The 15,903-nt window shown below is 40.3% G+C and overlaps 1 protein-coding gene across 3 annotated transcripts in view; it reads left to right on the top strand.

The window, feature by feature from the left end:
• Positions 1 to 15,903, top strand: part of ULK2 (unc-51 like autophagy activating kinase 2) — a 112,054-nt gene that overhangs the window by 76,090 nt on the left and 20,061 nt on the right. For 2 of the 3 annotated variants that reach the window (XM_073665471.1, XM_073665470.1), the window contains 7 exons: positions 462 to 553; positions 1,410 to 1,581; positions 2,690 to 2,750; positions 3,051 to 3,143; positions 7,837 to 7,974; positions 10,116 to 10,255; positions 11,258 to 11,341. In XM_073665471.1, coding sequence (XP_073521572.1) covers positions 462 to 553; positions 1,410 to 1,581; positions 2,690 to 2,750; positions 3,051 to 3,143; positions 7,837 to 7,974; positions 10,116 to 10,255; positions 11,258 to 11,341 — 780 coding nt within the window. The remainder of the gene's footprint in view (positions 1 to 461; positions 554 to 1,409; positions 1,582 to 2,689; positions 2,751 to 3,050; positions 3,144 to 7,836; positions 7,975 to 10,115; positions 10,256 to 11,257; positions 11,342 to 15,903) is intronic. The other variant, XM_073665472.1, reaches the window with a different exon arrangement.

Genomic DNA, 15,903 nt, shown 5'->3' with positions numbered 1-15,903 from the left:
ATATTCCTTTGCTCCCCTGATTCTGCCGCTCTCTTCCTTTTTTGCGCTGTCATTCCATTATGGAATTTTTCACATTTCTTGCTTTTGGAGATTATGTGAAATTTCTGCTTCCAGACCAACTGGACATTTCTTCAGAACCGTTTTTTAGGGGTGTGCGCTTTCTCCCCTTCCTCCCAGGCTCAGCCAGTCACAGCTTGACAGCTGATCTAGCAGTCACAGACCTTGTCAACACTGTGATTGACGGCGTCTTGGAGGGTTGAAAGCACCCACACCCAGATAAGTCTATGAAGAAATTTCACATATTGCGCTCCAAAAGCATCAAATGTGAATATCTCTGCAATGGAGAGATGCGGCGCAAAAACAAGAATGGCAAAATCATGAAAGCTCACGGATTTTTTAAGGTACAAGCGACAGGTCCTCTTTAAATGCATTTTTTTATCTGATTTTCTTGTATTTTTTAGCCTGTCCTGTCCCAGTGCCTACTTACTCGGGGTCAAGTATTTCTGGCAGCTCCTGTGGAAGCTCACCATCTTGTCGCTTTGCATCTCCTCCTGTAAGTGTTTGGAAAGTATACTAGTTCCAGTGTTAAAATAATTAGTCTCATTAAAGGAAACCTGCCAGCAGGATTTTGCCAAGTAAAGTACACACATGGCCATGTTGGCACTGTGATACTGATTAAAACGATACCGAAGGAGAATTTTATGTCATTAGGGGTTGAAGTTTTCTTATAATCACAGCTTCGTGCATAGAGGAGGGACTGTGGGTAGGGTTTTAGCTCTGCCATGGCCCCTCTGTTGTTCCTGTTGTTTTTAGCGTCCTTCTGGTTTAAACTTCACATCGGCACCATCCTAGCTTCTGCCAGCGCTTGTGCATATTGATCTCCTGTAGTCTTCAAGAAAATGGTGTTGCATGTGCAAATTGACTTCTCGGTGGTCTTCAGTAAAATGGCGGCGTATGGGCAGATTGAGATTTCGGCTTGAGATCTACGACCGCTTCGGTGCAAAGTTTAAACCAGGACGACGCTGAAGACAACTTATTAACTTAGCAGCCTCTATCTGTTTGCATAGTCATACAAGGAAGACTTTCAATCACTGAATAGGACCGCTTTTTGGACTCCTAAGCCCAGAAAGACCAGAGGTTGGAAATGATTCAGTTTTTTTCCTGCAAAACCATATATTAGTCTCCTGCTTTACAACATGATGGCAGATAACACTGCTTGTTCAGGTTCCTTTTAATCATTACCTATCACCTTTTAAAAGTAGCAACTTGCCTACTGTAGAATTGAACTACATCAGATTTCTAGCTGTCTACGGACCTTACATCTTCCATTAACAGACATCACTTTTCTGTTAGCAGTGTAAATTGATTACATGTATAGGCAATATATATATTTTTATTCTATTTCCCAGTCTCTGCCGGATATGCAGCATATCCAGGAAGAACATTTGTCATCTCCCCCATTGGGTCCTCCAAATTACTTACAAATCTCCAAGGACTCTGCCAGTACAAGCAGCAAGAACTCTTCATGTGACACAGATGACTTTGTCCTGGTACCAAGCAACCCCTCCTCCGACCACTCATGTAAGAGTCTTGTTCTAGCGCGTTATATGTTGTTCACAAAATGTATAAAAAATAAATAAAATCAGTCTGATGCTTACATTTTAATGTTTTACTGTGTTGGCTACACACAAGTGATGTATGTGCGCTATGTTGGCCATCATGACTCCTGATCTTAAAATATGGGTTGTTTAGTATCAGGGTCTCTGTCTCTACATTATGCTGCTATGAGAATCGTCAGCAAAAAAAATGGTGACTGATTCCATTTAAGACTTGTGTGAAATGTTAATTTTAGTAAATTCCCCAACTATTTTCCCTGTCTTCCTCAAAGCGAAGCATACATATTACTTTCCAGCCTGCTCCATCTTCATAAAACCCGATTTTTTTAATATATATTTTTTATTTTTATATATGTGGTTTTTTTTATTTCAAGCAAAAAAAAAAAAAGCTAGGAAACAAGTAAATAGGCAAAATTAACTCGGACCCAACAATTGATTTAGACCTCAGAACCTAAGTTTTGGTGTTTGGGGTCTGTGAGCTTTCTTTTGGACTTCTTTGTATGACCTACATTAAAGTACAATATCCACTCACTACCATAAGGAAAATACAAGTTATCCTCTTTTCAATGATGCTCTGTAATCTCCAGGCCAGTATCTTCAAGTCAGCGTATCAAGTAGAGAAAAAAGTTGCAATTCGGCACCATGGCAAAAGGTAAAAACTTTGTTATTATTGAATAACCAGCACAATAAAATTCATAAAAAACAAACAAATTGGGAATGAAAAAAAAACATGCCACACCATTACACGTTTCGTACTTACTATGACTCTTAGGTGTCCGAAACGCGTAAAGCTGTTAAGTATGTTTTCTCATTCCCAATTTTTTATTTTTTTTATTTTTATTGAGATGGTTATTCAATAAAGACAAGGATTTTTACTTTTTCATAAAGTGCAGGATTGCAATTTTTTTTTCCCTATTTGATTCCTTGTATGACAGCTTTACCACCTTCTTCAAACAGCAGCCCTCAGTGTGACAAAAAGTACTTTATGTGCGCCAGAAAGAGATATATGGTGCTTTAGCAACAAGCCTAAGTTCCTGATCTCGTGAAGATAATTTGTGTTGCTTTTATTGCAGATGATATGCCTACAGGGACAGCCGGGCGCAGGGCGTCTAGTGAGTTCCTGATGTGTGGAGGGTAAGTTATCACCCACTTCAGCTGACGTTATTACTTTTGGCAATTGAGGTTTCTACAGCCGTGTAGAACATTCTTACAAGACCAAGTAACTGATGTGTGTAGAGGAATAAAATAAATCTGCTGTGTAAAGGAGTCAGCCTTTTAGTTACTTGATTTCTATTAATGGAAATTCTTTTTCTGCCAGTAGTATGTTAGGAACCACTCTATATTGGCAATATGAAGCAGTTTGTGTCGTCACTGACTAGTATATGGCCTTAGAAGTATCTTAGTGATGTCGTCTATATTTTCTCAACTTTACAGGCAGTCTCCCTTGAATACATCAGGGGGATCTGGACAAACACAGAAAGCCCCTTGTAGCCCCTCTCGCTGCAGTTCTGCAACTGTTACCACCAGGTATTTCTAGAATCTAGAAGTCAAGAAAACTGACATTAGTGTATTGAGGTATCCACTACAAAACACATGAACGATATCATGCATGTATTCAATTAGTATGGCTTCTGGATAAATCCTAAATGCCTGCTACTTAATTTATCAGTTCCTAGCGAGGACCTGTTGCCAGATTAAAAGAGGCCAGATTTTCTATTTTATTCCTACTGTTCCACTGAGAGTTTTTGTTTTTTTGGTTTTTTTTTTTTCTCTTTAAATCCTAAATCTCTTTGAACCCTCTTGTTAAAGACCTAAAAAGGCCCATATATCTGGAAACATGTGGTGGATTTAAAAAATTAGTCAGGTATTTCATAAAAAAAATTATGAACTTTCTGTAAATTCAGCGATCTTATTACATGACAGAAATTACAAGTAGGAAAAATGGAAATTATGACCTATCAGTCATATGCACAAGCAAGCTACACTAGGGCAGGTAGTATTCACTTTTTTCATTACTATTGACAATCAGAGGATCACTGTAGAACTGCAGTTTGGAAAGGATCAGGTATCTTTTAAAGGGAATTTGTAAGATCAACCTCCAAAACCAATATTTGGGCATGCAGGTGTTTGAAATGTTAGTCCAATGACACCTTTATATATTCTGTCTATTGCTGCATTCCCGAGAAATTTGTATTTTAATTCATAGGATCCTAAAATGTTAGAGTTGGAAGGACCTTCAGGGTCATTGTGTCCAACCCCTGCTCAATGCAGGATTCACTAAACCATAAGATGTCTATCCAGCCTCTGCCTGAAGACTTCCATTGAAGGAGAACTAGGCACCTCTTGTGGCAGCCTGTTCCACTCATTGACACTCCCCACTATCAAAAAGATTTTACTAATATCTAATCTGTATTTTCTCCTTTTCAGTTTCATCCCATTGCTTCTCGTGTTTCCATGTGCAAATGAGAATAAGGATGATCCCTCTACAGCCCTTCAGATATTTGTAGACCGCTATTAAGTCTCCTCTTAGCCTTCTTTTTTGCAAGTTAAACATTCCCAGATCCTTTAACCTTTTTACTAGGACATAGTTTGCAGTCCGCTCACCATCCTGGTAGCTCTTCTCTGAAAATGTTCCAGTTTTTCTATGTCTTTTTTAAAATGTGGTGCCCAGAACTGGACACAGTTGCAATTGAAGCATTAAAGCACCACTTAAGAGGTTTTTTTTTGTTGTTGCAGCGCTGGAGTGATGCCAGTAATTTAAGTTCCCTGTCCCCTACTCTCAAACTTACCAGCCGCCGTCTTCATCTTTTTATGAGCACTACTCCAGTCAGTCTCTTGCAGTTTATGACCTGCCGGATCGCTCCAGTGTTTGCTGGAGCGAGCCGGAGGTCACTTTTCAATACATGTCTGAGCGCCTCATTTTGGCTCTCGTAGATTTGCATTGAGAGCTTGTGACTGTTACTTGTGGTCTGTCAGAAGCTGCGCCCACAAGATGATGCTGTGGGACCGGAGGGGCGCCGGGCGGAGCTGATGACTGCGTTGGGTGAGTATAATATTAGGTGCTGGGATCTTGCATTAGTAGCACCACTCCAGTGCTGCCATAAAAAAACAACGCAGGAGTGGTGCTCTGTGCATGACTTGCACTTAACAAGCCTTTGCCTCTCTTAATTGTTTCCCAGCCTAGCATCAGCCTATGTAGCTTTGATGGCTCACTGTCTGATTTAGTTGCTTGGCGTCTAATGTCACACACAGAGTGAGCTATCAATCAAGCTAAAGAGATTAGTCCTGGGTGGGAAAATAACCTGGAGAGCTTGTGGCTCCTTATGTGCTCTGCCATGCCCAGAGCACTTAATGCTTAATTTGCATATCAATGAAAATGCTAATTATTTGAGAATGCAGCAAGAGCTTGAAATATGAATCACTCGACACCTTTTTATTATCTAACATCTGTATGCCCATATGTGGTTTTGGGGGTGGGGAGGGGTAATCTTACTGGCAGAGTCCATTTTTGAACATTCAACTGCATGTTGCCTACACAGTGTTGCCCACCTGTCTTTTCTACGATTCCCATTTTACAGGGCTGTGCTATAGATGCAGTTGTCACTACTATGAGGTCTGCGCTTTGGAATATATTGGTGCAATCATGAATTGCATATTAAATAACGGCATTTATGACTGTTACCTGGCAATTACTTTATTGCCTCTGACCGCTCCCTTGTGAGTTATGTCCTGTTGGAACTGAAGTTCTTATCTAAATGGCAAAGAACTGCAGTGGAATAAAGCATTCGATTTATTTTTTATGCTGCTGTTTCTTGAGAATTAATACTGTGCTGGCAGTCACTAAGTTACAACCACAATTCTATTCAGCTTGCTTTTTTTTATTGAATATTGTCAGGTGACCCACAAGACACATTGCTTGTTTTAGTAAAAGAGGGCTGATAAGTTCTGTCCTTAAAGGGTCTTCTAAGTCTTAATTAATATTTGAGCTTTAAATTCGCAACCCAAGACCCCCACTGGTCACAATAAATTGGCCATGCCATCTTGTCCTCATTGTTTACACAGGCACATTGACTCCTCTGTATGGACAGCTGTACCTGGTAGTAAATATCAGTCAATCCCTTGGAGAAGGCCACCACTGATCAGACTTTCATGGCCTATATAAAGGATGTAAACATTTTTATAAGGAAAGGCTCACTTTGTGACTTGAGACACATTCCAGTCAGTACAGCAAAAGTTTCCTTTTTGTAGCAATTTGTGGGATATATTGGATCTGCTATGTCAGAACACGTGACTTCTTCCCATGTATTTATTGGTCATGTGCTCAGAATTTGTCTTGTAACTGAATGTATAAATATGATCAGGTGATTAACTTTAAAAGGCAAGTGGTGACTGACAGCAGAACTAGGGACTAGCATCAAAACGAAATCCTGGCTCTTTAAATACAAAATCTATGCTGATTTTGGCGCTTGAGAGGTAATAAGAGACAAAGAGGAAGCAGCACCCTTTAGGCACAAAGATATTTGCAGACATTCAGTATTATTGTCAGTTGCATCACTTCTCTATTTACTGTACTTATACATTTGAGGCGCATAGTGCATATTTAGATCAAATAGTGTAAGCCCATCTGTCATAACAAGGCGACCTCATTCACTTGGGTTTTTATACTATAAAATATACCTATATGACTGGAGACTTGCCTTTCTCTCTTGGACCTAGACCTACAAAATGAACACAGGATAGGTAGGAACCAGCTGTATGTTGCTTGTAAAGTTTAGATTATAATTTTCGCTAAGACCAAAGGAATTAGAGATTCTTTTCTGGGGGCAGTTGCTTTTTTTCCCCTTTATGACTTTAGCCAATCATAAGCAGAAGATCTCATCCCTGGGAACAAAAAACACCCCCCCAGAGAATGTGAGACACAGGTTTCTCTGTGTGAGACCTGTAATGTCACACAGCTCGCCTCTCCTCACTGATCTCACTGTCAGCATCTGTCATTACAAGCTGAGAAGGAGTAGAGCTGCTTGTCATTGCAAACACCTTTTGCAGCTCTCCTCACAGCGCTGTACAACCCTACCCCCACACTGACTGCTGTGTGAGTGCTACAAGTAGTGTTTGTAAAGACACAGCTCTTTTTTACTCCCCTCCCCCACTTGTAATCACAGTAGAGCTGGGCTGTATGTCATTACATGTCTTGTATAGAGAAAGCAAGGTCTGACATTCTCTGGGGGGGTGTTTGTTTTTTTTTCCCCTACATGACACCTCCTACTTATGATTGGTCAATGTTTTGCAAGGGAAAAAGTACACGCACCAGAGAAGAATCTCTACTTATGCCCTAGTTGGAGACTCTGCACTGGACCCGGGGAAGGTGAGTAAAGCGCAGCTTGTTTTTAAAACAAACTGCAACCAGAGTACCAAGCTTTTACAAAATCTGTAAACCCCTTTTAATCTACATTTGTTAACTGGAGATGTGTGTTGTCTACTTTGGTATGACTTATGTGCTATTAATACTTTCAAAGTGAAATGGTAATAAAAACAGATTCCTTGTTTTCTATGTTAATGATGCTTTAAGTAAATATGGAGCTCATGTCAGTTCACTTGTTATTTCTGTCGCTTAAGGTCAGTTATTCCAGCGCATTTTGTTTTTCCATTTTATGTGTTATCAGCAAAGTGCGTGCAAATGAAAGTTCTAGTTATGATTCAGGACGTTTGACGTAAGTTTTACCGAGGTTTTATAGTAGTAAGTGTGTAAATATTTCTGGGTAGAGATACAAGACCTGCGTTCGTTGTTGACCTAAGTGTGGGAGCAGAGTGATCTGGATAGGGATCTTTGTACTGCCTTTGTGCTGCACATGGCTAGGCTCATGTAAACAGTGTGCTGGACTGAACTCCACTTGTCCTTCCTGTTCTTCTTGGAAGCGGAGTTTCCTAGAACTGCTTTGTTTTGCACAGCAGTGCTTTGCTGACGGGAGGGACTTAGTCCTGCTGATTTACAAGTCCTGTATACTCTAATGAATAGACCACAGGAGAGACTTTCTGCTGCAGCTTGAACTAAAGCATTTTTCACACTTTGAGTAGAGGAAATTGATTTTTAAAGCCATTAGTTTTAATACCGCAGTCATTTTTCTTATTTTTTTTGCTACTCCTGTTGTGCAATGGTTCAGATAACCCAGCGAACAGTACACAGGGATTTATTTCCACTGTTCGTGTTTTTTAACTCTAGGCAAAACCAGCCTCAAATTTCACCACGGAGTGAGACAGCACCCATTCCTGTCCCCACCCAACTACGGAACTATCAACGCATTGAGCAGAATCTTTCATCCACTGCCAGCCCGACAACTAACCTACATGGGTCACCCAGGTATGGTCCAGAATGCTTGCATATTGTAGTTACAATATCTGTACTTAGATGAAAAGCTTAGTAGAAATTTTACAAAGTTAGATTGGTTGAAAAGACATGTTCAAACTAGGGATGGGAAAGGATAAAGGGAAAGGGGATAAGTACATCCACAATACATGATCCAGACTGCCCTAAAGGAGCAAGCTTTTCCCTGCTCCTAGGTGATGATAGACATGTGCAAAATTCTTGTTCTGAATGTTGATCCAAAGTATCTAATGTTTTCTTTAAAAGAAAAAACAAACTTCTAAGCTTTTTTTTGAAACCAGCAACTGTTTCCGTTGTGACCAACTCTTGGAGTAGACTGCTCTGCAGATTATTAGTTCTTATGGTAAATGCCTGTCTCATCTAGGGATTTAATTGTTTTTATTTATTTTCTCCAGACCATTGACACTTTTAGCAAGTTTTATATAAAATTCATTTTTGACCATATTTGTATGGGCCATTTATGTACTTGTACTAGTTGATCATGTTGTCCTTAGACATCTCTTCTTGAAATACATTTAATTTTTAGTTTTTTTTCTCATAGCTAAGATTCTCCATGCCACCTATTAATTTGTGGCCCTTTTTTGTATCTTTTCTAACTCCAGAGCATCCTTTATATCACCTGGTGCCCAAAAACTGAACTTATGTTCCGAATGAGATTGTACGAACACTTTGTAAAGTGGTAGTACTATGTTCCTGTCCTGTCAATCCATGCCCCTTCTAATAAATGACTATATCCTGCTGGTTTTATAAGCCTCTAATTGACATTGCATGTGGTTATTTAGTCTGGGATCTACAAATACACCCAGCTCCTTCTCTACAAGTAACTCTTCTAGTTTTATTCCCCCTAGAACATATGGTGCCCGCAGGTTATTAGTACCCAGACGCATCATTTCCCTCTTATTCACATTAAAATTCATCTGCCAAGCCAAGTGGATGCCTAAATACCTATATTGTCCAAGTCAGCCTGTAACTTATAAACATTCCCCATAGACTGCACTATACTACATACAGTAGCTTGGTGTCATCTGCAAAAATAGAAAAAACACTATTAATCCCGCGCTCTAGATCATTAATAAATATGTTGAATAATAGCAGAGCCAGCACTGAACTTTTAACCTGAGACCACTCAGAAAACCAGTTGCTTAGTAAAGCGCCAATCATAAGAGTCTCCAAAAATTAAGTAGAGAAGCACAGCAATAACTGAGCTGAGCTCCTTAAGAACCCTTCAATGTAGCCCATCTGGTCGCGAGTCTTTGCTCATACTGATTTTATGTAACTTGGTGTTGGCCATATCTACGTTTCACCAAATATATTAATGTCATATTAAGAGCACGAGGCTCGACCACATCTACTGCTTTTTTCCATGGTATATGCAGAGCTAAGAACCCCTCCCTGCTTGCAGGGGAGGGGAAGGTGGGGGGCAGTGTGTTTCTGATTGACAGTTTGGACCAGCAGCATCTAAAACGTGCATTTTCCCATACTGCAAGCAGAAAAAGCTTTACCTCTGCAGCATTAGTGGAGTGGAGGGGCACTGAAGCTATCCAGATCCAGCTTACGAGTTCTATTGGAAAGCCCTTGTAAGAATTGTGCTTCTTGCCTAGGAGATCGGCCACTGCAGAGAGTTGGCTGGTAACCTAGACATTGAGAAGTATAAAATAATCAAAAAAATCCCTCTATTCTTGAGACAAGTAAAATGCAAAGCTGCTTGTTTTTCCAAATACTTTGGCATGTTACCCATTTGTGATTGAGAATAACCCTTTAAATGTGAAGAATCAAGCTGTTCAGAAGTATTTGCAGAAAAGTTGCCGCCAATATATACCCCTCTGTGGGCGGTTTCTCCAGTCTTTATCCCTTTTTTTTTTTAGACATTATCAGTACTTAGAAAAATAATAAAAAAAAAACAAATGCTAGGATAAAGCAGCTCAGCAAAATACAGTTCACTGTACATACTTATTTTTTCGAACTCTACTTGGGTCAGATGTTTATATGGGACTCTTTTTATGTACTATCCTATCATTTGTATGTTCCTTACTGTTATTTCCTAAAGGGGAAAAGCTGACTGCATGCATAAATGTGTCACTTCTGATATCAATCCTCTTATTTACTTTTTTCTACAGATCTGGGGCAGTAAGACGCTCTAATACTAGCCCCATGGGCTTTTTAAAAGTGGGTTCTGGATCACCAAGTTCAGGAGACATGGTGTCAGCGACTGGTCGTCGGTTATCCACTGGCTCTTCTCGACCTTATTCTCCTTTAGGTAATTCTTAATAATGCAATGTTATCCTTTTCTCTGGATATTCCTCCTGCACTAGAACTACAAATATAGCTTATAAGATACACTGACCCAGATGTGCATGTATGCCTGACTCAGGGTAATGCTGTTCCTTACCTGTGAGATCTTGCATACATATACATATTTTATGCTACTAATTTTGGTCTTTGACCAAAATGTGCTGTCCTGCTCATCGTTATTGACACCCATGAAGTTTAAGTACATAATGTGGAATATCTTCTGAAAAAAATAAATCAAGTGAAATAGTTGTTTGTGTAGAGCACTCATGTTTAAATACAAAAGAGCAAATGATGAGCAATAATTTAAAACCAAAAACAATGGGAGGGAATAATAGAAAATCCTATAGCACCCTTTACATTAATTTATCATGGAAACACATTTTGACTCATCTGTGGTAAATCACAAGAGATTCACCTGTGACTAATTGTCGGTGCCCATGTGACATTAATTAGCCAATGAATGATGACTTGACTGTTTTAAAAAAGCCACATGGTAGGCCCTGTTCCTTTGTCACAATGGTGAAGATAAAGGAGCTGTCTGGGGACATCATAACTGCTATTATTAGCAAACAGCCACCCCCGCCCACACCAGGCACTGTATGTACAATGTCCATAGACAGGTGCTTAGTTGCCGAACTAGTGTAGTCCGGAAATTTTACTCTTAGTGATAAATCCTTCAGTTAGTAAACAGCATGCACTTTGACAAGGAGATACAGGCTGTGTTTCAGCCTGTATCTCCTGCTGTCTTCAGATTACATAGCAAAAACCTGCTGACAGATTCCCTTTAACTGTCGGTTTACCAAATAGGAGATATATTTATAGTTATACAGAGGTTTATGACTTCCTTAACATTAGTATTTGATGATGCTTATCTATCCCTGCAATTAGATGATGTAACAATACAAGTCACAACCTCCATGTATATATGTTGTGCTGTGTCTTATTTTTCTTTTTTTATGTTATACAGTGGGAACCATACCGGAGCAAATTGGACACTGTTGTTGCGGTCATGCTCAAGGCCACGAGGCCAGAAGTAGAAGCTCTTCAGGAGGTATGATCTGCAGATATTCACCACATGCACCAACAAACATGTAACCATGAGAATGTATTTCATTAGTAATAATATGGCTGCAGAAAACATTATATAAATATACATTTATCAGAAATTAATTAATGTCCAATAGATCACTTGAAGTATGTAATGGCTTGTTTATAATGTGATTTCTGGCTGCACATTTACAATCAATGAAAGGGGTCTATCGGATGCATCCTATTAAGTGTGTTTCTGCACAGAGATCACATTGATTATTGATTATGTGCCTTGTGCGGGTATGGACATATCTTCATATAATGTATCCCAGGAAGACTGTAAGGTGTATTGCTGAGGACCCTCATAGGTTTTATCACCGTTTATCATCTGACACTGGTTGTTTTATAGCAGCCTGATGGATTCTGAAATAAACGGAATTCAACTTGGTGCTTTATTATCAGATCACGGTCATCTGCAAATGATGGGTTTTGTAGGTATAGTATAAGGAGCTGCTGTACTAATTTATAGCTGTAAGTACTTCTATGCTGTTTGAGAGTACAGCCATTCCCATCCTGTCAATATATAACACTGGGAAAGACCAGATGAGGTGAGCAAAGCCTGCCTCACCCAAACAGACCTTTATCTGGATGAAAAGTACCTAACCCGAGGAGACCTTTCACTACAAGAAATTATTGGCCCTTTTCCAAGCGGACTTGTGATAGTCAAAGCATGTGGTAAGCCTGGTCCAGCAAAAACGTCTCTGAACCTAGAATGAACTTAGTGTTAATATAGTTCCCAACCATGTATTATAGGATATATATGTCACCAATAGCAATTGTGTGTCAGAACTTAGCAGACCAGGATACATAAAGTGTAAAGAAATGCACGCTATCTGTACCAGATCTAAAAGTATATGTATGTCTGTGTATAGATAGATAGATATAGATGTATGTACAGACCAAAAGTTTGGACACGCCTTATTTAAAGATTTTTCTGTATTTTCATGACTATGAAAATTGTACATTCACACTGAAGGCATCAAAACTATGAATTAACACGTGTGGAATTATATACTTAACAAAAAAGTGTGAAACAACTGAAAATATGTCTTATATTCTAGGTTATTCAAAGTAGCCACCTTTTGCTTTGATGACTGCTTTGCACGCTCTTGGCATTCTCTTGATGAGCTTCAAGAGGTAGTCACCGGAAATGGTTTTCACTTCACAGGTGTGCCCTGTCAGATTTAATAAGTGGGATTTCTTGCCTTATAAATGGGGTTGGGACCATCAGTTGTGTTGTGCAGAAGTCTGGTGGATACACAGCTGATAGTCCTACTGAATAGACTATTAGCTGCTTTTTTTCTTGCCATAATGCAAATTCTAAGTAAAGAAAAACGAGTGGCCATCATTACTTTAAGAAATGAAGGTCCGTCAGTGCGAAAAATTGGGCAAACTTTGAAAGTGTTCCCAAGTGCAGTTGCAAAAACCATCAAGCGCTACAAAGAAACTGGCTCACATGAGGACCGCCCCAGGAAAGGAAGACCAAGAGTCACCTCTGCTTCTGAGGATAAGTTTATCCGAGTCACCAGCCTCAGAAATCGCAGGTTAACAGCAGCTCAGATTAGAGACCAGGATTCCAAGATTGTTGGAAGACCATTTCCGGTGACTACCTCTTGAAGCTCATGAAGAGAATGCCAAGAGTGTGCAAAGCAGTCATCAAAGCAAAAGGTGGCTACTTTGAAGAACCTAGAATATGAGACATATTTTCAGTTGTTTCATACTTTTTTGTTAAGTATATAATTCCACATGTGTTAATTCATAGTTTTGATGCCTTCAGTGTGAATGTACAATTTTCAAAGTCATGAAAAATCTTTAACCCCTTCCCGACCCGTGTCACACCGTTTGTGACATGGAAAACAGTTCGTTCCCGACCCATGTCACAGCGTCTGTGACATGGAGGGAAAGAGCCCCTGCAGCGCCTGCGAGCGGAGTCGCTCAGGTGTCACAGTTGCTACTGCAACTGGACATCCTGAAGTCGACCCCCCGGGGGGTGGATTAACCCCCCCGTGCCTGGGACCCCTCCGATTGGCTGTTTCATTTTCACTTTTAGTGAAACTGCCAATCGGTATGAATTAAATATTTCACCAATGAAAATTGGTGTAATATTTAAATCTGGGCATTGCCTGATGCTTACAGCATCAGCCATTGGCTGGGGGGAGTGTCACCTCTGTTCCCCCCCTCCCCCCAGATCTGATTGGGGGGCTAGCGTCACATGGATACTAGCCCCAATCAGATATGGAGGGATGGCTGAAACCTTCCAGCACCTTCCCAACCCTAGATCGTCTGCTGTGGACCCCCTGCTGCGGACCCCCTGCTGTGGACCCTGTGGATCGCGTCTACCGCCGCCACCGCTGATCAGCGGTAAGTATTGCCGCCACTGCCCCCTACGCCTGACCCCCCCCTACGCCTGACCGCCCCCACACGTGACTGCAGAAGGTTACACCAAGCACACACACGTACACTCACACTATAATAAAGTTTTGATTTTTTTTTTTTTTTTTTTTTTTTTTTTTTTTACACACACGCACAAAGCACACAAAATGTCCCGCCCGTCCCGCTCATCCCAGTCTAGGGCGTACTCAGCTGAGGAGGCTATGTCAGGTTGGTGTGTATGAGATTGTGTGTGTGTTGTGTGTGTGTGTGTGTGTGGTGTATGCACTACAATATACCACACCGCACACCAACCTGACATGCACTACACAATGGTGTCCGCTAACAAATTGGAACCCTTTGCGTTTGGAGAGTCCCTGTGTGCCCAAACATTGGAGCTCAGCAACAAGTGACCCCATTTTGGAAACTAGACCCCCCAAGGCACCTATATAGATGCATAGTGAGCACTTGGAACCCCCAGGTGCTTCACAAATTGATTGATAAAAATGAAAAAGTGAAAAAAAAAACACTTTTTTATTTTTACGGATTAATTTCCTAAGGACCTGGGGGTCCCAAGTGCTCACTATGCATCTAGATAGGTGCCTTGGGGGGTCTAGTTTCCAAAATGGGGTCACTTGTGGGGGAGCTCCAATGTTTGGGCACACAGCGGCTCTCCAAACGCAACATGGTGTCTTCTAACAATTTGAGCCGACAATTTGTTAGCGGACACCATGTTGCATTTGGAGAGCCGCTGTGTGCCCAAACATTGGAGCTCCCCCACAAGTGACCCCATTTTGGAAACTAGATCCCCCAAGGCACCTATCTAGATGCATAGTGAGCACTTGGAACCCCCAGGTGCTTCACAAATTGATTCATAAAAATGAAAAAGTGGAAAAAAAAACACTTTTTTATTTTTACGGATTAATTTGTGAAGGACCTGGGGGTTTCAAGTGCTCACTATGCATCTAGGTAAGTGCCTTGGGGGGTCTAGTTTCCAAAATGGGGTCACTTGTGGGGGAGCTCCAATGTTTGGGCACACAGCGGCTCTCCAAACGGGACATGGTGTCCGCAAACAAATTGAATGGAAAATCGGCTCAAATTGTTAGCGGACACCATGTTGCGTTTGGAGAGCCCCTAATGTGCCTAAAAAGTGGAGCTCCCCCACAAGTGACCCCATTTTGGAAACTAGACCCCCCAAGGCACCTATCTAGATGCATAGTGAGCACTTGGAACCCCCAGGTGCTTCACAAAATGATCTATGAAAACAAAAAAGTACTTTTTTTTTCACAAAAATTTTCTTTTAGCCTAAATTTTTTAATTTTCACATGGGTAACAGGATAAAATGCATCCTAAAATGTGTTGGTCAATTTCTCCTGAGTACACTGATACCTCATATGTGGTCATAAACCACTGTTTGGGCGCATGGCAGGGCTCAGAAGAGAAGGAGCGCAATTTGACTTTTGGAGCTAATTTTCCATTCAAAAAGTAAAATGGCGCTCCTTCCCTTCTGAGCCCTGCCGTGTGCCCAAACAGTGGTTTATGACCACATATGAGGTATCAGTGTACTCAGGAGAAATTGACCAACAAATTTTAGGATGCATTTTATCCTGTTACCCATGTGAAAATTAAAAAATTTAGGCTAAAAGAAAATTTTTGTTAGAAAAATAAAAATGTTCATTTTTTTCTTCCATGTGGCTTTAGTTCCTGTGATGCACCTGAAGGGTTAATAATCTTCTTGAATGTAGTTTTGAGTAGCTTGAGGGGTGCAGTTTTTGGAATGGTGTCACTTTTGGGTGTTTTCTGTCATGTACACCCCTCAAAGGGACTTCAAATGTGATGTGGTCACTAAAAAAAATGGCTTTGCAAATTTTGCTGGAAAAAAGAAAATTTGCTGATGAACTTTGAACCCTTCTAACTTCCTACCATAAATTTTTTTTTTTTTCCAAAATTGTGCTGATGTAAAGTAGACATGTGGGAAATGTTATTTATTAACTATTTTGTGTCACATCACTCTCTAGTTTAGCAGAATAAAAATTCAAAATTTGAAAATTGCAAAATTTTCAAAATTTTTCCCATATTTTTGATTTTTTCACAAATAAACGCAAATATTATCGACCTAAATTTAATACTAACATGAAGCGCAATATGTCACGA

This window comes from Phyllobates terribilis, unplaced genomic scaffold (assembly GCF_046119375.1).
Source record: "Phyllobates terribilis strain yellow unplaced genomic scaffold, ASM4611937v1 Scaffold_2__4_contigs__length_985480577, whole genome shotgun sequence".
Taxonomy (NCBI): domain Eukaryota; kingdom Metazoa; phylum Chordata; class Amphibia; order Anura; family Dendrobatidae; genus Phyllobates; species Phyllobates terribilis.
The sequence above is the reverse complement of the archived record's forward strand: the minus strand, read 5'-3'. Positions and strand labels throughout refer to the sequence as shown.